This window comes from Schistocerca serialis, chromosome 11 (genome assembly GCF_023864345.2).
Source record: "Schistocerca serialis cubense isolate TAMUIC-IGC-003099 chromosome 11, iqSchSeri2.2, whole genome shotgun sequence".
NCBI classification, from domain to species: Eukaryota; Metazoa; Arthropoda; class Insecta; order Orthoptera; family Acrididae; genus Schistocerca; species Schistocerca serialis.
This window is the reverse complement of record NC_064648.1, coordinates 170,510,247-170,535,284: the sequence shown is the minus strand read 5'-3', so window position 1 is coordinate 170,535,284 and position 25,038 is coordinate 170,510,247. Positions and strand designations below refer to the sequence as shown.

General features: G+C 38.8%; 1 protein-coding gene across 1 annotated transcript in view; it reads left to right on the top strand.

Moving 5' to 3' along the window:
• The window catches only part of LOC126427370 (5'-AMP-activated protein kinase subunit gamma-1-like), a 632,906-nt gene that overhangs the window by 600,524 nt on the left and 7,344 nt on the right, over positions 1-25,038 (top strand). Inside the window, exons 11-13 of the mRNA XM_050089719.1 lie at positions 6,746-6,892; positions 10,916-11,009; positions 22,139-22,261. Of these exons, the coding sequence (XP_049945676.1) occupies positions 6,746-6,892; positions 10,916-11,009; positions 22,139-22,261 (364 nt within the window). The remainder of the gene's footprint in view (positions 1-6,745; positions 6,893-10,915; positions 11,010-22,138; positions 22,262-25,038) is intronic.

Genomic DNA, 25,038 nt, shown 5'->3' with positions numbered 1-25,038 from the left:
CCGAATGTGGGAACGATACGGCACCGAGGCGGCAGCTGTAGCCCCGTCCACCCCCGCGATAGACTAAAACGTGTTACCTTCTGAATATCTCTAGTAGATGAAAATTCAAAGACCCAGGGTTGGAGAAGTAAGTGGGTGAAGTAGGAACTTACAATTCATCCTGCCATTATTTCTCAGTGTCACAAGTGTCGTATGGAATCGAGCGACCGTGTCAAAGAATCGGCGAGCTATCCCACACTTACTCTCTTAAGCACAGGCTCAACTTCGTTCTCAGTTGTGGCTGAGTAGTATGGGCTGTTGACAGCGTGTTGCTCCTCTAATACTCACAGAAAATTTGACCACGGGCTTTCTGGAAGATGGTTAGCGTGACGTTAGTGGCCAATGCTTGCACTTTGAATTTCTTATGAATCGGTTATGAATATTTATATATGTGTTTGGAGAGAGAGAGAGAGAGAGAGAGAGAGAGAGAGAGAGAGAGAGAGAGAGAGATTTTTGATTGAGATTTTTACTTTAAGTCATAACTGGTACCTGAATTTTGGTTGCTGCCTCCTTGAATGATTAGCTTCTGCACCAGTTGGTGACGTATTACAATTTGGAGGGAGTTATTCTTCTTTAAGGGGGTGTAGGACGTCAGACGGGCCGACTTGGAGCAGGAGAGGCACCACATGACATTTTAATTTCCACTGTCTATACTTTTACAGAAGGATGCTGAAGATTAGATGGGTAGATCACATAACTAATGAGGAAGTATTGAATAGGATTGCGGAGAAGAGAAGTTTCTGGCACAACTTGACCGGGAGGAGGGATCGGTTGGTAGGACATGTTCTGAAGCATCAAGGGATCACCAATTTAGTATTGGAGGGCAGCGTGGAGGGTAAAAATCGTAGGGGGAGGCCGAGAGATGAATACACTAAGCAGATTCAGAAGGATGTAGGTTGCAGTAGGTACTGGGAGATGAAGAAGCTTGCACAGGATAGAGTAGCATGGAGAGCTGCATCAAACCAGTCTTGAGGACTGAAGACCACAACAACAACAACAACAACATACTTTTACAAGTAAATTCATAAAACTTTCTCAACATGACCAGGAAAGATTCAGGATTCAAACTCATAGCAATGTAAGTTCAAAAGTATAACAAAATAATTATTTTTTTTTTACGTGTGAAATTTCATCATTTTTTCACTTACTGTTGGCTGCATTTGTTGCTATAGGTACACTTTTCTTCACAAGTAAGAGAGATTATTTGATGAATTTTGCACAGCATACAAACCATACTTACAGGTCTATGAAACTCCAGAATTTTCCAGATCTATTAAAAAATGTGCTAAAAACATGTAATAAATATATATATATATATATATATATATATATATATATATATATATATATATATATATATGTCTAAAAAGAAAGATGATGAAACTTACCAAACAAAAGCGCTGGCAGGTCGATAGACACACAAACAAACACAAACATACACACAAAATTCTAGCTTTCGCAACCAATGGTTGCCTCGTCAGGAAAGAGGGAAGGAGAAGGAAAGACAAAAGGATATGGGTTTTAAGGGAGAGGGTAAGGAGTCATTCCAATCCCGGGAGCGGAAAGACTTACCTTAGGGGGAAAAAAGGACAGGTATACACTCGCACACACACACATATCCATCCACACATACACAGACAAATGTCTGCTTGTGTCTGTGTATGTGTGGATGGATATGTGTGTGTGTGCGAGTGTATACCTGTCCTTTTTTCCCCCTAAGGTAAGTCTTTCCACTCCCGGGATTGGAATGACTCCTTACCCTCTCCCTTAAAACCCATATCCTTTTGTCTTTCCTTCTCCTTCCCTCTTTCCTGACGAGGCAACCATTGGTTGCGAAAGCTAGAATTTTGTGTGTATGTTTGTGTTTGTTTGTGTGTCTATCGACCTGCCAGCGCTTTTGTTTGGTAAGTTTCATCATCTTTCTTTTTAGACATATTTTTCCCACGTGGAATGTTTCCCTCTATTATATATATATATATATATATATATATATATATATATATATATATATATATATATATATAGTTATATTTTTGAACTTCCACTGCTATGAGCGTGAATCCTGAACCCTTCCTGGTCATGCTGACAAAGTTTTATGAATTTATTTGTAAAAGTATAGACAGTGGAAATTAAAATGTCATGTGGTGCCTCTCCTGCTCCAAGTCGGCCAGTTTGACGTCCTACCCCCGTTAAGGTTTAAAATACACTCTGTTTGTTACTTGGCTGTATTGTGGATAGCTTTGAGCCCAAGTTTTTGTAGCTTTTCATACCTAAGGGACCACTGTTGTTATTAAATGGGATCAAACAGCAATCTGATTTTCGTGAGAAAAGGTGATTGCTCGGCACACAAACTTCCTTCAAACTACACGTCCTGCTACATCAAAATTGGCCAGTGGAGTTCAGCACCATACTATTGTACAAGAACATAATCCAATTACTGTAATTAAGAAATTATGAGAGGTTGTTACTTATTGAATGAAAACTATAGATATTGCGTTTCTTTTTCTGTATTTTAGTGAATTTTGTACAGTAACCATTCTGTCGATTGATAGATGGTGTCGACAGTGAAGTTCACCTTCTTTTCCAAAAACAAGATATTTCTATTCTTCATTTCCAGAAAATTTGTATACATAAATGTTTGGCAACTCTTACACATACTTTACTCTGTTTTATCACTAAAATATCAATTTTCATTAAATGTAACAATACGTTCTGAGTGACGGCCTAGCAACACGCCCTCTTTCTGCAAGATACAGATTAACAGTTCTCTCTCTCTCTCTCTCTCTCTCTCTCTCTCTCTCTATCTATCTATCTATCTATCTCTGTTTCTTTTTAGTAATCAATTGTCTTTTTTTAGAGTCCATACTCAAAGATTCACAACGACTATCATTGTGGGGATTGCGCGCTAAAAAGTCTGTTGCTGTCCAGCTGCGCTTCACTTCACTTAAGGACTTTTTGAATCAAATTTACATTTACAGTATTTACACACACTACTGAGCTGCTCAGAATAAAATCAGACACAAATTAGTTACAAAAAAAAAAGGGGGGGGGGCAGTGAGGCTCACGTAACATTACTCGGTGAGCCAAGGTGTTTCCACTGCCCGTTGTGTGACTTGTATCTGGTGTAAAATGATGTACGCAAGTTTCATCACAGGATAAAATCTGTAAATGCATCGTCACCTTTTGCCGATTCTCTAGTTCAGAATTCCTAACGGACAGGTGATTCGGGGTGTTTCCACTGCATGTGTGACGCTCAGACTCCGGCATAAAATGATGTCTGCAAGTTGTACTATAGGATAAAATCAATAAATGCATCACCTTTACCTTTGTGACTGAAATGAGTTCCAAGGTTGGTGCAGAGTCTTTGTTCTGTGGTAAGCTCTCTGGGAATACACCTCGCGCAAGTCTTTCAGTATTCCAGTTTGTTTTGAATGTCGGAATAAGTTGTGTCGACACGAAGTGAATATTCGTCAGCAGTTCATTCGGTTGTTAAGGTGTCTGTCTTACCGGATAAATGAAGTGATACCAGTTCACCGTGTGAGCTCGTTACTGCTACTGAACGTTTTTGTGTCTGTTTTAAACTTCTAATATCCACACGTGAAATCTCACGCTCTTTGTGAGACTGCTACTATATTGTTTGTTCATCTCGGAGAGTTTTTCTGACAGCTGTACGCTTTGGGGGGGGGGGGGGGGGGGGGGGGAGGGAAAGTCTGGATAAGTGTGAGTAAGACTTGGACACAAAGGGTTGTGGGAACTGGAAATTTTTGGCAGTTTTTTTGCTCGTTATTGGTACCTGTACTAGTAAGATGTGAAATGCGTGACATAAATGACTGCTGTCTTTTGTTTCCATTGATGTAGAAGCTTCAATTTTCTTCACCACCAACAGCCCACAGACATTATATTGACAAAAATTTCAACTGGATGTATCTACCCATTTCTGAGAAAAAGGGTGTTTGGCAGTCGGACAGACAGAAACACAGAGACAGACAGAAACAGTGATCCTACAAAGGTTCCGCATCTGCCATTTAAGCTATGGAACCCTAAAAACCAGTTCAGCGAATGCTGTTCTTCACAAGTACTTCCTTCAAGGGGAAACACCATTGTAACTAAGACCTTAAGACGCTACATTTACGTAGATATTAATCGAGCAAATGACTAACATTCTTTGGAAGGTTGCTGACTGAGACTTAACAAATGCTTAAGTTCCCTGCGTTAGGTGTTACATTCTGTGTATGTTTGTCTGTCTAGTTACTGAGTGACCCTTGTACATAATGAAGCTGATGGTGTGAACCACCAAAATGTGTAGTGACGTAATAAATAACTGACACACAAGACTCTTTCATTTGTATCTACTAGTTGCAGAACTTGTGATGCATTCCTTTATGAACAAAATAATTATTTGTCTTTCATTCACTTGTTTATTAGCGTATGTGTTTTTCAAAGCATAAACTCCATCTTCTGCATTCACAAATTTCATTCAGAGGTTTTCATTGCGGACTGGTGCAATCGTCACACCTGAGTGATGTAACAATGCACCTGATTGTTAGTCGCTGGTGAAATTTCTATAATATGTTGCAGCAACCGTGTATGTATTACCAAGTTCAAACAACACGGAGGAATTTCACCATTTACAAACAGTGTTTGCCGAATTCTGCGACATTCTTGTGTGTCCTGTTCTCCAGACTGCAGGAAACTTGTAAATGCTGGATATGTAACTTTCTCTTAAACTACATTCAAGCAAATAAAAATACAAAATGCAGGAAGTTAACATACTTCTTAGCCATAAACTAGGTGTATTTCACAACCTGTAGTTATCGTGTGAAAAGTGCTTCATTTCCATTATAGGTGCATTCTGACTGTAGCCTGCAGTCTGAAGGCTGGTTTCACGTGTCTCTCCACGCTAGTGTAGCCCATGCAGTTCTCTATTTTTCTCTGTGTAGCTACTGGAATCAACATCCATTTCAATCTGCAATCTGCTTACTTTATTTGTCCTTTGCCCCCCCCCCCCCCCCCCCACACACACACAAAACTTTTCTCCCCATTTCAGTTGAGTACATCCTCATCAATTACTCATCCACCCATTTATCCCTACTCTTTTCTTCTCTAAACTGTTTATGGCTACCAGGTGTCGTGGTATGAAATGAGAATTTTTTCATGAAAATGAAACCCTTATTTTTAATTGAAAAGTAAAAACATTGTGTTCAAAGTACTGACCATTGCTTTCTTTACATTTTGACCACCTTTCTGGCAATTTGTGGACACCACGCCAATAGAAATGTTCGTCTTTTGAAGCAAACCAATCGGACACCCAATTTTCGACTTCTTCGTAGACATCGAAGTGTTCTTCAGCAAATGTGTGTCCCATTGATGAAAATAAATGGTAGTTGGATGGGGCCAAGTCTGGTGAATACGGCGGGTGGGGTAGTGGCTCCCAGCCAATTGTTCTGATTGTATCCTGAACCAGTTTTGCTTTGTGTGCAGGTGCACTGTCGTGTAAAAAAATTACTTTTCCATGTCTTCTGGCCCAGTCTGGTCTTTTTTTCAATCAATGCATAGTTCAAATTGATCATTTGTTGTCTGTAGCGATTAGTATTCACAGTTTCACCGGGTTTTAGAAACTCATGATACACTACACCTTTCTGATCCCACCAAACACAGCATTGTCTTCTTGCCAAATTGATCTGGTTTTGCAGTCAATGTTGATGGTTGTCCTGTTCATGATTCTTAAAATAAATCCATTTTTCATCACCAGTAACAATTCGATGCAAAATTGATTTTCTTTCATGTCTCTGAAGCAAAATTTAACAAATGGTTTTTTCGGTTTTCCATCTGTCTTTCTTGCAATTCTTGTGGCACCCATTTTCCACACTTTTGGATCTTTCCCATAGCTTTCAAACAGCCAGAAATTGTTTGTTGTGCAACATTTAGCATTGCTGCCATTTGCTTCTGACTCAAAGTATCATCTTCATCCAATATTACTTGCAATTCGACGTCTTCAAACTTTTTTTGGTGGTCTTCCACGTTCTTCATTTCTTACATCAAAATCATTATTTCTGAACCATTGAAACCATCCTTTGCACGTTGCTTCTGATAGAGCACGAGCCCCACATGTCTCGACAAGCATTCGATGCGACTCTGCAAATGAAAACAAAAAATTAATGCTTTCTGCAAATCATCACTTTCTGGTACAAAATTCGACATTGTTAACACAGTGAAAACACATGATGATGATTGTTCCATGACTTGATGTATACTAAGTATCTTTGACAGATGTCATACCAAAAAAAAAAAAAATTAAGGCTCATTCACAACAAACGTTCCCTATTGACACATTTGTACCTTAATGCTCATTTCATACTGGTACACCTGGTATACTGAATACATCAACACACGTACCTTAAATTTATGTTAGACATTAACAAATTCTTCTTAGAATAACTTTTCTTGCAGTAGCTAGCCTGCGTTGTACAGATTCTCTACTTCAGTTGCCACCAGTCATTTTACTTTGCAAATAACAAACAAGATCTGCTATTTTTGGAGCCTCATTTTCTAATCTACTTCCCTCGGCATTGTCCGATTTATTTGAATAGACAGTGGATTGGCCCATGATTTGTCCAAAACTATTACGATGTATTGCACGAGTCGCTCGTGAAATGTGCAAGTGCGAGTAACTAACTAACTGACAAATGTATTTCTGTCCACCCAGAACCTGGCAGCAGAAAAGACGTACAACAACCTGGACGTGTCACTGCGCGAGGCAAACGAGCACCGCAACGAGTGGTTCGAGGGCGTCCACAAGTGTCGACTGGACGAGACGTTGGCCACCGTCATGGAAAGGATAGTGCGTGCCGAGGTGAGTCGGTGAGGGAGGGAAGGAGACGATCGAGTTGTGCCGATGGAGTAACGTTTTACGGCCCATTCGGATGTTGTCGTTCGTCCGTGTGGCACGTATTACACATGTTAAACGTCAAGTGGTTTATCTGAGAAAAATTAAAAGATGGCTTTTTCGACTGTCTCAGTTGCACTTTTATTTTTACGACTATTAGTTTCAGCCGGTAGTATGATTCTGGTTATGATGGTTATGTTATATTATGTGGGACATTGTGATGTCTAGTAGTGTATAGATACGACGACTATGTGTAACTGAAGGTTATCAAATATCAATTTAAATTAGACATCGAAAAAATAAGTGTGGAACTAGGATGGTGAATTATAGGAAAGATGAAAACATAATTCATGGTTAGGATTATGTGCACACTTTTGAGCAGCACTAGAAATAATTAATAATTGACACAATAGATTACTGCTACCTTGTATTGGCATATTGAAGAGTGAAGTCATTGTAATTATTCTTTGTTGAACCACATGTTACATGTTGCAAGTTGGCATTACAGCTCCATTTACATATTCTGTTCCTGTTTAATCTGCAGCCTCTCGCGACACGATGCTGTCGGCAGATACTGTTTGGTTTACATTGTTAACAAAACTAGGAATTGTAGGCATTACATGCAGGGGTACAGTAACTGTTAACAATAAATGTACAGATGTTGTTCGCTTTATTAATAGTTTCTCATCAGGCGGAGAACATTCGAGGCCCTAATACCGACATATATGGTATAAAAATTTAAAGCATCTTGCCTTTACGATGGTGCCGAATGTAGCACCTTGGGGTTACCGTCAGGACAATGAACATCTGATGGTGCTCGCATCTGATGAAAGGGAAACAACTAATAAATCAAGTAGTATGGGATTTGCATTGGTTTATCTGCACGTTGTCCATTAACAAAGCTCCCCTGTAAATCGTTTGTTTGTCTACCTTGACACGAAACTGCATAGGCTCCTAAGCAAAACACTAAGTCAGAATTTGTTTGAATGGAGGTTAGTTAAAACCTGAATTACTTAGCACTGTTTATGCAACACTGTTTCACGTTCATTTAACTGATTTTTAAGTTTAGCCATTGTTTGTCTATAGAAGATTCGTGCTTTAATCTTTTACAAATTCAGATATTCTGGTGTGCTCATTCTCTTCCACCAAGTGTCCCACTGTTAGATTTCCATCTTCGACCGTTGTAGTGTTCCCTTATCATCGGGGCTCTGCCGTGAAAAATATAAAATAGAAAATCTGATTGATGTCTTGAATTTTGATGGAATAAGTTACTGATAAGGCGGACTTCGTATTACTGATTGAGATAGTGCTGTAATTTGACCGTATATGGCAGACTGGGTCGGCAACACTACAAAAAGCGACTGTACGGAAATAGCATCAGAAACTAATTGAAATTTACCTTATAATCTTGTTAGAAACGCAGTACTAATTACAATATAGTCTTCATGGCTGTCCTCCTAATTTCTCTTGTAGGACGACCCGTCTTTCACTTTTCTCTGTCTGTTGAAAACTTCTTCAAGTTGTCACTGTCATGATCAATTTACAAATTTGGCGATAACCACCTTGAATCACTATTGAAACAACCTCGCTTTGTAATGTAATTTTAATTTCCACCCAAAAGCACATTCAACACATCGCCGAAAAATACACGTCTTTCGTATGAAGACAAGAGAGAGAGTGTCTAATCAATTAGTTGTTAAAAAACCTACGCAAGAGTAAAAAGACGAACAAAATTATTTATAAAAATAGGTCGCTGGCGCAGCGCTCTTCCACGTGCGCGATTGTAAATTATATCTTTGTATTGGCGGAGGCGCGGAAGTCAAAGTACCATTACACCGTGAAGCAGATTTTAAATGGTAAAAAACGAACTTTCTAAAGCCGAGTTCATCCGTATCCTTTTCTATCTCCTTGGTTATTGTTTTCACGAGTTACTCTGTTATTTGATGTATCACTCTCCCATGGTCCTTATTAAGGATGTTTCCAAAGAACATGTCCCTTCTTTTCCTGATTCTGTCATTCTGTCTCTCTATAATCCATTCATCATAAGAATAAACCTGACGTAAACATTGCGCTATGTATTCTGCCATGGTTGCAGGAACCTCATTGGATTTGTGTTTCACGTGGGACTGCAGTCTAGCTGTCTCGAGTACTGTCAAGTACCATAATAAGGGTCCGTTTTGCGCTGTGCATTATGCGCACGTCAATTTAGCCATAATACGGGACAACAGCTTTACCGGTGGATTTAACTCGGACAGCACTTGCCGGTCAGCTGGTGCAGCTAGCCTGCAGTGACATGACCAGCTGCAGTTCACGCATAAAAAGAGACAAGCAGAGAAGGAATATAGCTTCGAATGTCATTTAATTTTTAATCAGAATCAAATAATACACTGCAAATCTCCCACAATATGCTCCTTAGACAGCTAGACGAAAACTGCAACGTGTTATCAATTTTATATAGTGTACTATTGTAATTAAAAACAAGAATGATGAAAATTCCTAATTTAACCACAGGATAATTTTTCTGCATAAGCTGTGTGTAACGTGAGAGAGTATTGAAGGATTTCACTGTATAGTTAAATATTGAAGCCACTGAAGGTATTGGTTCCAGTCAGTTGTCTGATAATCGCTTAGCTCCCTCCTTATCCAAATTCGATAAATACATTTCAATTCTGAAAGTGTCACCTGCTACGTTGATAATGAGCGTATCAACAACAGAATCCAGGAAGCCAACCAGACACAGCATTTTCTCTTCTTCTTTTATGACAAACCGTTCTATATTCTACCAGCGTTCGGCAGAGACGTGTGAAAAAGCTGCATACCTTTAGTTCCAGTATGTCTGGCAGCTTAACAGTCTTGTTACTTCTCAGCCCAAATCCTGCAGCTTGGCTCCACATCAGTTCTGTTGGGTTCAGATTGTCACGGTACTGTAGCAAATGTAAAAATGCGGCATTTGTTTGATGTGCTCGGTGTGGTATAAAATGATGGACGTAGTCCAAAAAGAGACTTAGCCATTTTTAGAAGTAAAAAAGTGCTCTGTTTCTTTACCTTCAACATTAAATCATTCCTAAAAGCTAGAAAACCTTACAGATACATTATCTAAACAGGAAATCATTCATACAGTATTAAAAGAGCTGAGATGCACAAACCAAGCAGGTATTTAAATTTGTATTTTTTATGAAATTGAAATACTAACCGTCGTGTATTAAGTTCGCCAAACACAAATAACGTTGACTTGTACCATTCTATACACGATTACCTTGGTAACGTAAGAACAGCTATTCTTTACATGTGTACAAAGTGTGCTGCACACCATAAAAAATGCCATTCCTGCTCGGGACTTAATTCTCAAATACTGGCATCATTATTTTTTTTTTTTTTTTTGCAGATGTAAATAACATTTTTTATTTAAAAATACCCTTCCAGTCTGACTTAGCAGCTACTATTTTGACAGTATGTTAGATTAGGTATATTCTGCCAATGTAAAAAAAGAAAAAAAAAGAAAAATTAATGGCAGGTTCGCTACGTTGAATTAGTCCACTCCCTTGTTAGTGCTGCCATGTAGCACACTGTCCAAGATCTGAAATTTCTTCCTCTCTCCCTCCCCCGCCCCCTTCCCTTTCACAGGCCCTCCTGAGCCCCTCCTTATTTTTTAATATGCATCTTATCTCATTCTTTTTCTTCTCTTTATTACACTAAGTAATTGTATCTACTCTCACACTATTCTCAGTATCTCCTCATTTCTTAGTCTCTGCATCCGTGAGCCACATCTCAAAAGCCTCCATCCTTGCTCTGCCTTTCTCCCTCACTGTCGATGTTTCAGCCCTGTACTTGAATTATTGGACTTAGCATTGATGACCTGGAAAGTAGCACCTGTTCCAGAGACAGATCTTGTACATCTCACTGTACGGCCACATAGCACTGTTTTTTATTTAGCTGCTCGTGTGAGCCTGCGAGCCGCAGCAGAGTGACGTGTTTTGCGTGTTGTGGCAGGTGCACAGGCTGGTGGTGGTGGACGAGGAGGACAAGGTCATTGGCATCATCTCTCTGTCCGACCTGCTGCTCTTCCTGGTGCTGCGGCCCTGCGGTGAGTGCTGCAAGCTCACAGCAGACAGTAATAGTACAGTCACAAACTGTATACTCAATTGCTCACATTGGCCAATAATTAGGGACAGGAAAAAATCGACTCATTTTGTGGCCATAATGGTTTTTTTGCCAGATTTGTTATTATTTATTTGCCAAATTCGATTTATTTTTTGCCACGTTTGGTATCATTTTCTGCCAAATACAGTGTAATTTTTTTGGCAAATTCAGTGTTTATTTGGCTACATTTAGTGTAACTTTTTGTGAACTTTGTGCTACTCTTTTGCCAAATTTGAGTGTTTATTTTCTCAAACTTGCTGCGCTCTCTCTCTCTCTCTCTCTCACCCTCTCTCTCCTTTTTTTTTCTTTTCCTTTTTTTTTTCCAGATTCGATGTTGTTTGTCAAGTTTAGTGTTTTTGTCTAATTATCTTTTATTCTAAATTCATTTTTTTGTCAAATTAGATAATAGTTTTCCCAAATTCGTTTATTTCTCAAATGGGATAATTTTTTTCCAAATTTGATGTGTTTTTTTTTTTTTTGAACACATTCCTCCTTGTTTAGGTCGATTTTGGGGCAATATTTGTCATCACATCGAAGTTTATAATGTAGGAAATGAAGTGTCAGTTTAAGATTATACACAAACCTAAATCTTGACGGGATTAGACATTAAAATAAAGTTTTAACATTTAACAACTATCAGTTATGAATATTAGTGAACTGCCATCCTCAAATTTATAATTACAAAATTTTGTTGTATCTCATAAAAACTGCCAATTTTGCATTATTTTGCTAAAAAGCATTAATTTTGCATTATTTTTCATGTAATCATTTTTGGGAAATTTTCTGGTCCCTACCAATAATCCTCCTCCTCCTGTTGAGATCTGAGAAGTGCATTTTTATCTGTGCCATTCCACTAGAAACTAGTTCCTGCTCTCCCACTTCCAAACTGGCACCAGCTTGATCCAGAGTAGTGTGTCAGTCAGTACATGTGGGTCTGACGTCAGTCACTCGGACAATTATGGTCAGCGTATGGTTGTTTACATGTGTGGAGTCATTCTCTTTGCCGTACTCGACATCCATCGTATACAGTGTTGGCCTGGGAAACCCAAATTCTTGTGTGGTCTCTGATATACTGTCACCTATGCTGTGGCCACCTCCAGTAGCTGAGTGCTCAGCATGACAGAATGTCAATCCTAAGGGCCCAGGTTCGATTCCCGGCTGGGTGAGAGATCTTCTCCGCAAAGGGACTGGGTGACGCGTTGTCCTAATCCTCATTATTTCATCCCCACCGATGCGCAAGTCGCCGAACTGGCGTCAAATTGAAAGACTTGCACCCGGCGAACAGTCTAGCAGATGGGAGGCCCTGGTCACATGACATTTTATTTTTACCTGTGCTGTGGCGATGCCCCTCTGTCAGTGAGATTAACTAATTGCCTACAGTTCACCAATTACTTTGATTGAAAGCAACAACTGCTGCAGGGGTAAGAACAATTCACCTGTCAAAGGGATGAAGGTGGGGCTGGAGAAGAGCATAGCCTGTGATGCAGGAATTCACAGACTTCACTGATCTATTATTTGAAAATGAGAGCACTTAGTGACTTGCAACAAACTTTACACATAATTTCAAATCCTTATGAAAATTTTTTTCTCACTGAGAAGCCTAACAAAATGATGAAAAATATTTATCAAACACTACTTCCTGCTATTTATGCAGTAAAAGTACCATGTGAGATACGGGATTGTAAGTTATTAATACTTCACTACCAACTGTGTTTGCAACAAATTTTAGTCAGCTTGTATATATACCACTGACTGTAAGTGCAAAATTAAATCATTGTAGGAGATAAGATGTCATGAACACTATCCACATAGGCCACTGAATGTACTTGCAGAATTATATAATTGTACAGTACACAGTTCAGAGTTATCACTGAATGAAAATGGTTATCTTCGGTGACTTGAAGACCATTTGTAGCTGTTCGTGCACTTCATTTTCCCAAACGACAGTGGAGGATGACAATGCACAAGGCTACAGTTGTTCATGATTGGTTTGAAGAATGTTCTGGACAATTTGACGGAACTATTTGACCGTACGGAACACTCGACCTGAATACTGTTGAACATTTGTGAGGTATAATTGAGAGGTCAGTCTGTGCACAACATTCTGCACGGACAACACTTTCCGGAATAATGGATGGCTAGAGAGGCAGTAGGGGGCTCAGTATTTCTGCAGGAGACTTAAGACGGCTTGCCGAGTATGTGCCATGTTGAGTTGATGCACTATGTCGGTGGAAAGGAGGTCTGACGTATTAGGCAGTATCCCATGACGTTTGTGACCCCATTATATTATGAAATATAGATGGCACATAGCAACAGAAATAACGATAAAAAAGTGCAAATGGATTCAGTAGTAATGCCAATTACATACTATTAACCATTACCAGTCATTCTCAATTCGTTAGTTTGTTATTTGCGCTTTGAGTTTCTAGATTAAATTCTGGATTCGATTATACCACAGTGGCACAATACTTGTACGAGGGTCACTCCAAAAGAAATGAACACTATTTTTGTAAAAATACAGTTTTCATTCTGCACGTGTGAAAGTTTTACAGTGTGTAGATACATCCCTCCCGCTTGTTTTCAAACCTGTTCCCATGAGTGGCGCCGTCACAGCATATCTTCGAGATGGCTGCTACACTTGACGTTCATCAGAAGCAACGTGCTGTCATAAAATTCCTGTGCTGTGAAAACGAGACACTGGGAAACATCCACAAGAGGTCGAAAAACGTGTACGGAGATGCTGCTGTCGATCGCAGTACAGTTAGTCGGTGGGCAAGCAGGTTACATGATGAAAGCGGGCACAGCAGTATTGAGAATTTTCCTCACAGCGGCAGAGAGTTAACGAATTGGTGACTGCTGACAGATGCATCACAGTACACAAACTGTCACGCTACGTTGGGACAGGGGAAGGAAGTGTTTGCAGAATAATGATAATGTTGGCATTAAAAAAAGGTTTGTGCCAGGTGGGTTCCCAGGACGTTTACAGTAGCTCACAGAGAAACAAGAAAAACGGTATGCAGTGAACTTTTCGAACAGTACGAGAATGGTGGAGATGAATTTCTTGGAAGAATTGTGACAGGTGGTGAAACATGGCTCCATCATTTTTCACCAGAGACGAAGACGCAACCGATGGAGTGGCACTGTGCAAATTCACCCAAGAAAAAAAAATTCAGAACCACACCTTCTGCTGGAAACGTTACGGCTACGGTGTTTTTCCATTCCGAAGAACTCTTGCTTCTGGACATTGTGCCAAGTGGAACCACCATAAAATCTGATGCATATCTGACAACACTGAGGAAACTTGGAGCTCGACTGAGTCGTGTTCGACCACATCGGCAAAAGCAGGTTGTTTTTCTGTTGCACGACAATTCACGGCCATATGTCAGTCAAAATACCGTGGGAGCAATCACAAAACTCGGATGGACAACACTGAAACACCCGCCTTATGGTGCTGACCTGGCTCCGTGTGACTATTATCTCTTTGGGAAACCGAAAGAGTCTCTTCCTGGAACAAGGTTTGAAGATGATGACTCCCTTGTGCACGCTGCCAAACAGTGGCTCCAACACTTTGATCCAGAATTACCGTGTGGGTATACAGGTGCTGGTTCCAAGATGGTGTAAGGCAGTTGAGAGGGATGGAAATTATGTGGAGAAATGAAAATATTGTTCCTAAAGGATGTATTTACACACTGTAAAACTTTCAAACATGTAGAATAAAAGATGGATTTAAAAACAAATAGTGTGCATTTGTTTTGGAGTGACCTTCGTATTTCTTTAAGAGAAAATTATGAGTGACTCATTCAGATAACTTGTATAAATAAGAGAAAATATAAATGTCTGGTATTTATATATGTTTTGATCCTCTAACCTGCTTCCTGTACTACTTTTCTGTAATGAGTGTTTAGAAATGCCATTTTATTTTTAAAACCTCACGAGGGATTGTGAATTGTTCACAGATCTAAATCGTAGTTAAAATAAATGAGATGTGTTGTTACATATCTAGTGTTAGTTGTCCATTAGTATTCATTGTCATTGTTGGCACATTTTCTGTAGCAGGCAGATGCTACTTACAAAAAAAAAAAAATGCCAGAGTTCACTATAGACCATAAACATTATTAAATAGAATGTCGCAGGCTGTCGCATTAACCCTTCCACATATTTGTTTGGTGTCTCCACATTACATTTCTCTTTAGTCACATCCAAATGACATCAGGTCAGACTTACAACACACTCCTCATAAAACCTGGTCATACTAAAATTCCTGCCGAAACTTTACCTCAAAGAGTTAATGATAAAAACTGTTCAAAATATTTATTGTAAACAAATTAATTTACATTACAGGTTTGTTGTGATTGTGTGTTACAAATGTTTGCAAAATAATACTAATAATGACAAGCGCCGTCATGGTCGGGGACGACGCTTGAACCCTATGCCCGCCCACAATGGTAACGACACTGCTAGCCAACTGGAAAATGATTCAAATCCAAATAGAGGTGTTTTGCAGGACATGCTTCCTGCAACCACCCTAGAAGGAAAACAAAGACAGAGGATGAGATGGTCATAGGAAGTTAATCGACACCTCATGTTCTGTTATTACCAAGCAACAAACCTAGGCACCAACACAGCTGGATACAGATCACAAGTATACACAACATTTATTACCAGATACCCAGAATTAAAATTTCTAACAGAACGACGACTAGCTGATCAGATCTGTGTAATAATAAAAAATAACAGGATACCCCAGTCAGGAATAGAAAACATCAAACAACAAGTACAACAAATACTGGAACAAAATAATGTGTAATCAGAAGAAGAAGAAAATACGGTAATGAATTCAAACATCCCAGAGCAAACAAACAAAGAACAACACACATCAATTAAACAATCAGAGGAAAACGAAATCTTAAGACAGCCACCAGAACAAGCACAAATAGAACACGAAGTGACACACATGTTAGATATAGAAGAAAAATTTCAGCTGACATATATAGAATACAAAGACACAAATACAGACATTAGACCATTCTTGCATAGACCGCCAAATAACCCACAAGTCAAAACAACAACAAAATAAATGAAAACACAACTATGGAAGAGTTACGACTACTGGTTTATATAAGAGCACTCACTACACTAAATATACACACTAGGCAGAGATCAGAACCAACCAACACACAGAAGAAACCCACAAAACCAGCATGGCAACACAGGCTACGGATCAGAATAGAAAAACTGAGATAAGACATCAGACAGCTAACACAATTTATAAGAAATTAAATGTCAGAAAAAAACGAAAAAGGTTAGGTAAAATCTCACAACAAGAATCGACAGAGCAATTAGATGAAAAGAAGCAGAAATTACAAGCATTGGCCAAACGACTTAGAAGATACAATAAAAGTGAAAATAGAAGGAAACAAAACCAAACATTCAACACAAACCAAAAGAAATTTTACCAGACAATAGATAACACACACATTAAAATAGACAATCCACCAAACATAACAGACATGGAACACTTCTGGAGCAACATATGGTCAAACCCGGTACAACATAACAGGCATGCACGGTGGGTACAAGCAGAAACAGACACATACAAGATGATACCACAAATGCCTGAAGTGATAATTTTGCAACATGAAGTCACCCGAGCAATTAATTCTACTCATAATTGGAAAGCCCCTGGAAAAGATAAAATAGCAAATTTCTGGCTAAAGAAGTTCACCTCAACACATTCACATCTAACTAAATTATTTAACAGTTACATTGCAGACCCATACACATTCCCTGATACACTTACACATGGAATAACTTATCTGAAACCTAAAGATCAAGCAGACACAGCAAACCCAGCTAAATATCGCCCCATAACATGCCTACCAACAATATACAAAACATTAACTTCAGTCATTACACAGAATTTAGTGACACATATAACACAGAACAAAATTATAAATGAAGAACAAAAAAGCTGTTGCAAAGGAGCACGAGGATGTAAAGAGCAACTGATAATAGATGCAGAGGTGACATGTCAAGCTAAAACTAAACAAAGGTCGCTACACTACGCATACATTGATTACCAAAAAGCTTTTGACAGTGTACCCCACTCATGGTTACTAGAGATATTGGAAATATACAAAGTAGATCCTAAATTGATACAGTTCCTAAACATAGTAATGAAAAATTGGAAAACCACACTTAATATCCAAACAAATTCAAATAATATCACAACACAGCCAATACAGATTAAGCGTGGAATATACCAAGGAGATTCATTAAGTCCTTTCTGGTTCTGCCTTGCTCTGAACCCACTATCCAACATGCTAAATAATACAAATTATGGATACAATATTACTGGAACATACCCACACAAAATCACACATTTGCTATACATGGATGATCTAAAACTACTGGCAGCAACAAATCAACAACTCAACCAATTACTAAAGATAACAGAAGTATTTAGCAGTGATTATAAATATGGCTTTTGGAACAGACAAATGTAAGAAAAATAGCATAGTCAAGGGAAAACACACTAAACAAGAAGATTACATATTGGATAACCACAGCGACTACATAGAAGCGATGGAAAAAACAGATGCCTATAAATATCTAGGATACAGACAAAAAATAGGAATAGATAATACAAATATTAAAGAAGAACTAAAAGAAAAATATAGGCAAAGACTAACAAAAATACTGAAAACAGAATTGACAGCAAGAAACAAGACAAAAGCTATAAATACTTATGCTATACCAATATTGACCTACTCATTTGGAGTAGTGAAATGGAGTAACACAGACCTAGAAGCACCCAATACACTTACACGATCACAATGCCACAAATATAGAATACATCACATACATTCAGCGACTGAAAGATTCACATTAAGCAGAAAGGAAGGAAGGAAGGAAGAAGGGGATTTATCGACATAAAAAACCTACATTATGGACAGGTAGACAATTTAAGAAAATTCTTTATAGAACGAGCAGAAACTAGCAAAATACACAAAGCAATCACTCATTTAAATACATCGGCTACACCACTGCGATTTCATAACCACCTCTACAACCCTTTAGATCACATAACATCAACAGATACGAAGAAACTAAATTGGAAAAAGAAAACACTACATGGCAAGCACCTGTATCATCTAACACAGCCACACATCGATCAAGATGCATCCGACACGTGGCTAAGAAAAGGCAATATATACAGTGAGACGGAAGGATTCGTGATTGCAATACAGGATCAAACAATAAACACCAGATATTACAGCAAGCATATTATTAAAGATCCCAATACCACAACAGATAAATGCAAACTTTGCAAACAACAGATAGAAACAGTAGATCACATCAGAAGCGGATGTACAATACTAGCAAATACAGAATACCCCAGAAGACACGACAATGTAGCAAAAATAATACATCAACAGCTTGCCTTACGATATAAACTTATAAAACAACACGTTCCCACATACAAGTATGCACCACAAAATGTACTGGAGAATGATGAATACAAATTATACTGGAACAGAACCATTATAACAGACAAAACAACACCACATAACAAACCTGACATCGTACTCACCAATAAAAAGAAGAAATGAACACAACTAATCGAAATATCCATACCCAATACGACAAGCATACAGAAGAAAACAGGAGAAAAAATTGAAAAAATACATCCAACTGGCTGAGGACGTCAAGGACATGTGGCATCAGGATAAAGTTGACATTATACCAATTATACTATCAACTACAGGAGTCATACCACACAATGTCCACCAGTACATCAACGCAATACAGCTACATCCAAACTTATATATACAACTACAGAAATCCATAATTATTGATACATGTTCAGTCACCTGAAAGTTCCTAAATGCAATGTAACATATACCGTACAGTTAAAAGGAAGTCACGATTGATCAAGGTTCACGTCACTTTCCATTTTTTACCATACATAACGTCTGAGAAAAGAAAGAATTAATAATAAAAATAATAATAATAATAATAATAATTGCAGTGATGTAGCCGATGTATTTATACGAGTGATTGCTTTGTGTATTTTGCTAGTTTCAGCTCGTTCTATAAAGAATTTTCTTAAATTGTCTACCTGTCCATAATGTAGGTTTTTTATGTCGATAAATCCCCTTCCTCCTTCCTTTCTGCTTAATGTGAATCTTTCTGTTGCTGAATGTATGTGATGTATTCTATATTTGTGGCATTGTGATCGTGTAAGTGTATTGAGTGCTTCTAGGTCTGTGTTACTCCATTTCACTACTCCAAATGAGTAGGTCAATATTGGTATAGCATAAGTATTTATAGCTTTTGTCTTGTTTCTTGCTGTCAGTTCTGTTTTCAGTATTTTTGTTAGTCTTTGCCTATATTTTTCTTCTTTAATATTTGTGTTATCTATTTCTATTTTTTGTCTGTATCCTAGATATTTATAGGTATCTGTTTTTTCCATCGCTTGTATGTAGTCACTGTGGTTATCCAATATATAATCTTCTTGTTTAGTGTGTTTTCCCTTGACTATGCTATTTTTCTTACATTTGTCTGTTCCAAAAGCCATATTTATATCACTGCTAAATACTTCTGTTATCTTTAGTAATTGGTTGAGTTGTTGATTTGTTGCTGCCAGTAGTTTTAGATCATCCATGTATAGCAAAAGTGTGATTTTGTGTGGGTATGTTCCAGTAATATTGTATCCATAATTTGTATTATTTAGCATCATCCATGTATAGCAAATGTGTGATTTTGTGTGGGTATGTTCCAGTAATATTGTATCCATAATTTGTATTATTTAGCATGTTGGATAGTGGGTTCAGAGCAAGGCAGAACCAGAAAGGACTTAATGAGTCTCCTTGGTATATTCCACGCTTAATCTGTATTGGCTGTGTTGTGATATTATTTGAATTTGTTTGGATATTAAGTGTGGTTTTCCAATTTTTCATTACTATGTTTAGGAACTGTATCAATTTAGGATCTACTTTGTATATTTCCAATATCTCTAGTAACCATGAGTGGAGTACACTGTCAAAAGCTTTTTGGTAATCAATGTATGCGTAGTGTAGCGACCTTTGTTTAGTTTTAGCTTGACATGTCACCTCTGCATCTATTATCAGTTGCTCTTTACATCCTCGTGCTCCTTTGCAACAGCCATTTTGTTCTTCATTTATAATTTTGTTCCGTGTTGTATGTGTCATTAATTTCTGTGTAATGACTGAAGTTAATATTTTGTATATTGTTGGTAGGCATATTATGGGGCGATATTTGGCTGGGTTTGCTGTGTCTGCTTGATCTTTAGGTTTCAGATAAGTTATTCCATGTGTAAGTGTATCAGGGAATGTGTATGGGTCTGCAATGTAACTGTTAAATAATTTAGTTAGTTGTGAATGTGTTGAGATGAAGTTCTTTAGTGAGAAATTTGCTATTTTATCTTTTCCAGGGGCTTTCCAATTGTGAGTAGAATTAATTGCTCGGGTGACTTCATGTTGCAAAATTATCACTTCAGGCATTTGTGGTATCATCTTGTATGTGTCTGTTTCTGCTTGTACCCACCGTGCATGCCTGTTATGTTGTACCGGGTTTGACCATATGTTGCTCCAGAAGTGTTCCATGTCTGTTATGTTTGGTGGATTGTCTATTTTAATGTGTGTGTTATCTATTGTCTGGTAAAATTTCTTTTGGTTTGTGTTGAATGTTTGGTTTTGTTTCCTTCTATTTTCACTTTTTTTGTATCTACTAAGTCGTTTGGCGAATGCTTGTAATTTCTGCTTCTTTTGATCTAATTGCTCTGTCGCTTCTTGTTGTGAGATTTTACCTAACCTTTTCGTTTTTTTCTGACATTTAATTTCTTATAAATTGTGTTAGCTGTCTGATGTCTTATCTCAGTTTTTCTATTCTGATCTGTAGCCTGTGTTGCCATGCTGGTTTTGTGGGTTTCTTCTGTGTGTTGGTTGGTTCTGATCTCTGCCTAGTGTGTATATTTAGTGTAGTGAGTGCTCCTATATAAACCAGTAGTTGTAACTCTTCCATAGTTGTGTTTTCATTTATTTTGTTGTGTATGATTGTGTTGATAGTTTTTATTGTTGTTTCGACTTGTGGGTTATTTGGCGGTCTATGCAAGAATGGTCTAATGTCTGTATTTGTGTCTTTGTATTCTATATATGTCAGCTGAAATTTTTCTTCTATATCTAACATGTGTGTCACTTCGTGTTCTATTTGTGCTTGTTCTGGTGGCTGTCTTAAGATTTCGTTTTCCTCTGATTGTTTAATTGATGTGTGTTCTTCTTTGTTTGTTTGCTCTGGGATGTTTGAGTCCATTACTGTATTTTCTTCTTCTTCTTCTTCTTTTTCTTCTGATTACACATTATTTTGTTTCAGTATTTGTTGTACTTGTTGTTTGATGTTTTCTAATTCTGACTGGGGTATCCTGTTATTTTTGATTATTACACAGATCTGATCAGCTAGTCGTCGTTCTGTTAGAAATTTTAATTCTGGGTATCTGGTAATAAATGTTGTGTATACTTGTGATCTGTATCCAGTTGTGTTGGTTCCTAGGTTTGTTGCTTGGTAATAACAGAACATGAGGTGTCGATTAACTTCATCTGACCATCTCATCCTCTGTCTTTGTTTTCCTTCTAGAGTGGTTGCAGGAAGCATATCCTGCAAAACACCTCTATTTGGATTTGAATCATTTTCCGTGTAGCTAGCAGTGTCGTTACCATTGTGGACGGGTATAGGGTTAAAGCGTCGTCCCCGAACACGACAGCGCTTGTCCGAGGCTTCATTAGTTCTGTCCTGAACCAAGTAATCACACTAAAAGGGGGGTTAGCCCTATTAGTGGTTTGTTCTTTTCCTCGCCTTTTACGACTGGCAGAACATACCGGAGGCCTATTCTTTTCTCAGGCCTCCATGGGTTTTATTATTAATATTATTATTATTATTATTATTATTATAAGTGTAAAAAATTTTGTGCATGAAATACAAATGTATTGTGTTGCTTATTAGAATAGTGTACTGTTGATTAAAAACTGACCAGTTTGATTACAACTCATGCAGGAGAGGAGATTGCGGCGGGCATGAGCGGCACGTCGCTGCGGCAGCACCAACACCAACTCCAGCAGTCGTCGTCGGCCGCGTCGACGTCAGAGGCCTCCATACCGGAGGAAGACGACTGCAGCGGTACGTCTGGTGCCCGGTCACCTAAGAGGGGACTGTGGCAGATGGCCATAGTGTTGTCAGGGGGAGGGCATTAGTAGTGATTTCAGTTGTTCACACACTCTCCGGGGTGTCGTGCGTTACCCACAAAAAGCGAGGTAGTGGGTTTCGGTCTCGGCCTGACACAGGTGCAGTCTGAAATATGCATTGTTTGTATTGAATTTTAAAATCTGTGTAGTTGTAGAAGACCTTCTGTGGTTTTGAGTGTGTCACTAGGCTTCTGTGTAGGACACCTGAGCCAATGACGAATGTTTACATCTCTAGCTACACCCGCACTCTGCGAAGTGGTGTCGGTTGTACGGCACTGAGTACATCCCGTCGCTCCACTTATTACAGCTTCTTCCTGTAATAATGATTTTGTGTGGGTTAACGGCCGGTTGCAAATCTTTCAGTCGGACACCACTTTGCCGACTTGCGTGTCCGTAACATGTACCACAGTTAAACTGGTGAAACGAGACGTACAGTCTGACACAGAATTTGAGCTACATCTCGTTTCTGGCGAATCCCCACATCGTTGAGAGGTGAATGCTAAGTTGAAAGGCAAATCGATAAATCCGTGGTCTGTTCAGAATTTGTTCCTGTGACTTTGGAAAGCTTGTACTTTTCTGCTAGACAGCTGTGTCCAACAGCTTCTTTCCGTTGCATTTGCTTAGGAAATGCAGGAAGAATGATTGGTTTGGTTTCTCTGTACAGGATGTAAGAAAGTGAATCTTGAAACTTCCTGGCAGATTAAATTTGTGTGCCAGACTGAGACTCGAACTCTGGACCTTTTGCCTTTCGCAGGCAAGTGCTCTACCAACTGAGCTACCGAAGCACGACTCACGCCCAGTCCTCACATCTTTACTTCTGCCAGTACCTCGTCTCCGACCTTCCAAACTTTACAGAAGCACTCCTGCGAACCTTGCAGAACTAGCACTCCTGGAAGAAAGGATATTGCGGGGACATGGCTTAGCCACAGCCTTGGGGATGTTTCCAGAATGAGATTTTCACTCTGCAGCAAAGTGTACACTGATATGAAACGTCCTGGTGGATTAAAACTGTGTGCCGGACCGAGACTTGAACTCGGGACCTTTGCCTTTCATTCTCGAAACATCCCCCGGGCAGTGGCTAAGCCATATCTCCACGATATCCTCTCTTTCAGGAGTGCTAGTTCTGCAAGGTTCGCAGGAGAGCTTCTGTAAAGTTTGGAAGGTAGGAGACGAGATACTGGCAGAAGAAAAGCTGTGAGGACAGGGCGTGAGTCATGCTTGGGTAGCTCAGATGGTAGAGCACTTGCCCGCGAAAGGCAAAGGTCCAGAGTTTGATTTTCAGTCCGGCACACAGTTTTAATCTGCTGGGAAGTTTCATATCAGCGCACACTCCGCTGCAGGGTGAGAATCTCATTCTGAAAGTGAATCTTGTCTTCTCAATCTGTCTGGGACCGAAATGTTGTGGGTTCTGTTATATTCCTACATTCAATTGCAAGAGATGGTCAGTACCTATTTTCAAATGTTTGTCAAGAGTCTTCAGAATCTCTGTGATGCTTTCCTGGGATTCAAATAAACCTGTGGCCATTTGTGTTGCCTTCTTTCTGTACTTTGAACGTCTGTCTGTACTCACATTTGGTATGGGTCCCACACACTTGAGCAATATGCTAAAATCGGACGCAGAAGTGAGTTGTAAGCTGTCTCCTCTGCAAACTGCCTGTATTTTCCCAGTGCCCTCACAACAAATTGCCTTACATACGACTGAGCCCCTGTGTGATTGCTCCATCTACTCTACTAATTGGTACATCCCAGTATTTATGCGAGTCGATTGTTTACAGATCTGCATTTTGTGAGCGCAGTTTTACACTTCTGAATATTTGCAGCAAGCTGCCACTATTTCCACCACAGATCAGTGGCTCAGATTCATGTGATGCAAGATGTAATGTTTGAGGGTGGTTATCACATTACTTCATGCTTTATGAAAGTTGGTAAGGAAAGAACAAAATTGAAGCTAAGCCAAATCCTTCAGTTTATTTCCATCTTTACTGTACTTGAGCACCACTCCCGGTGGGAACATGATGAGCAATGTGGTATGTCTATTTGCTGCCATATCTGACATTACAGTCTGTTTTTTTTTTTTTTTTTTTTTAAAGGAAAAAAAGGAAAAAAAAGTGTGTGGCTGGGAGCCTCTACCTACGGGGTCACAAATCTGCTTGGGGTAGATGTCATTATCAGTGTCTTCATTTTTTATCGCAATTGCATTCACACTCAAATTTATTTGATACTACTTCCAAACACACTGTTCATCTCGAATCATTGCCCAACTTGTAGCAATGGGTATCGTAATGAAGTAATTAAATAATTATTAACATTAATACGTTTCATATGTCTGTCTGTGAAAAGGAAAGTTGCTACTCACCATATAGCAGATAGGCACAAATATAGCTTTTGGCCAGTAAGACCTTCATCAAAATTATACGACAAATACGCACTCGCGCAAACACAACTCACAAAAATTACTCGGGCAACTGAGTGGATTTTCCATTGTTTAATTCTTATGCCTATGTTTATGAGCTCTGTAATCACAGAGCGCTTGACTCTCGATTAAAAATCAATCCTTTGAGGACGACCGCCTAGAAGAATTTTGAGCCCAGAAGATCAGACATTTACGTCATTATTTAAAAATTTTACTGGCACATTTGTGTGATATATCTTAAAATGTAACACGTGCAAAAAATCTATATTATATGTGCAAACTTAGCTTCGCTTGCAGCT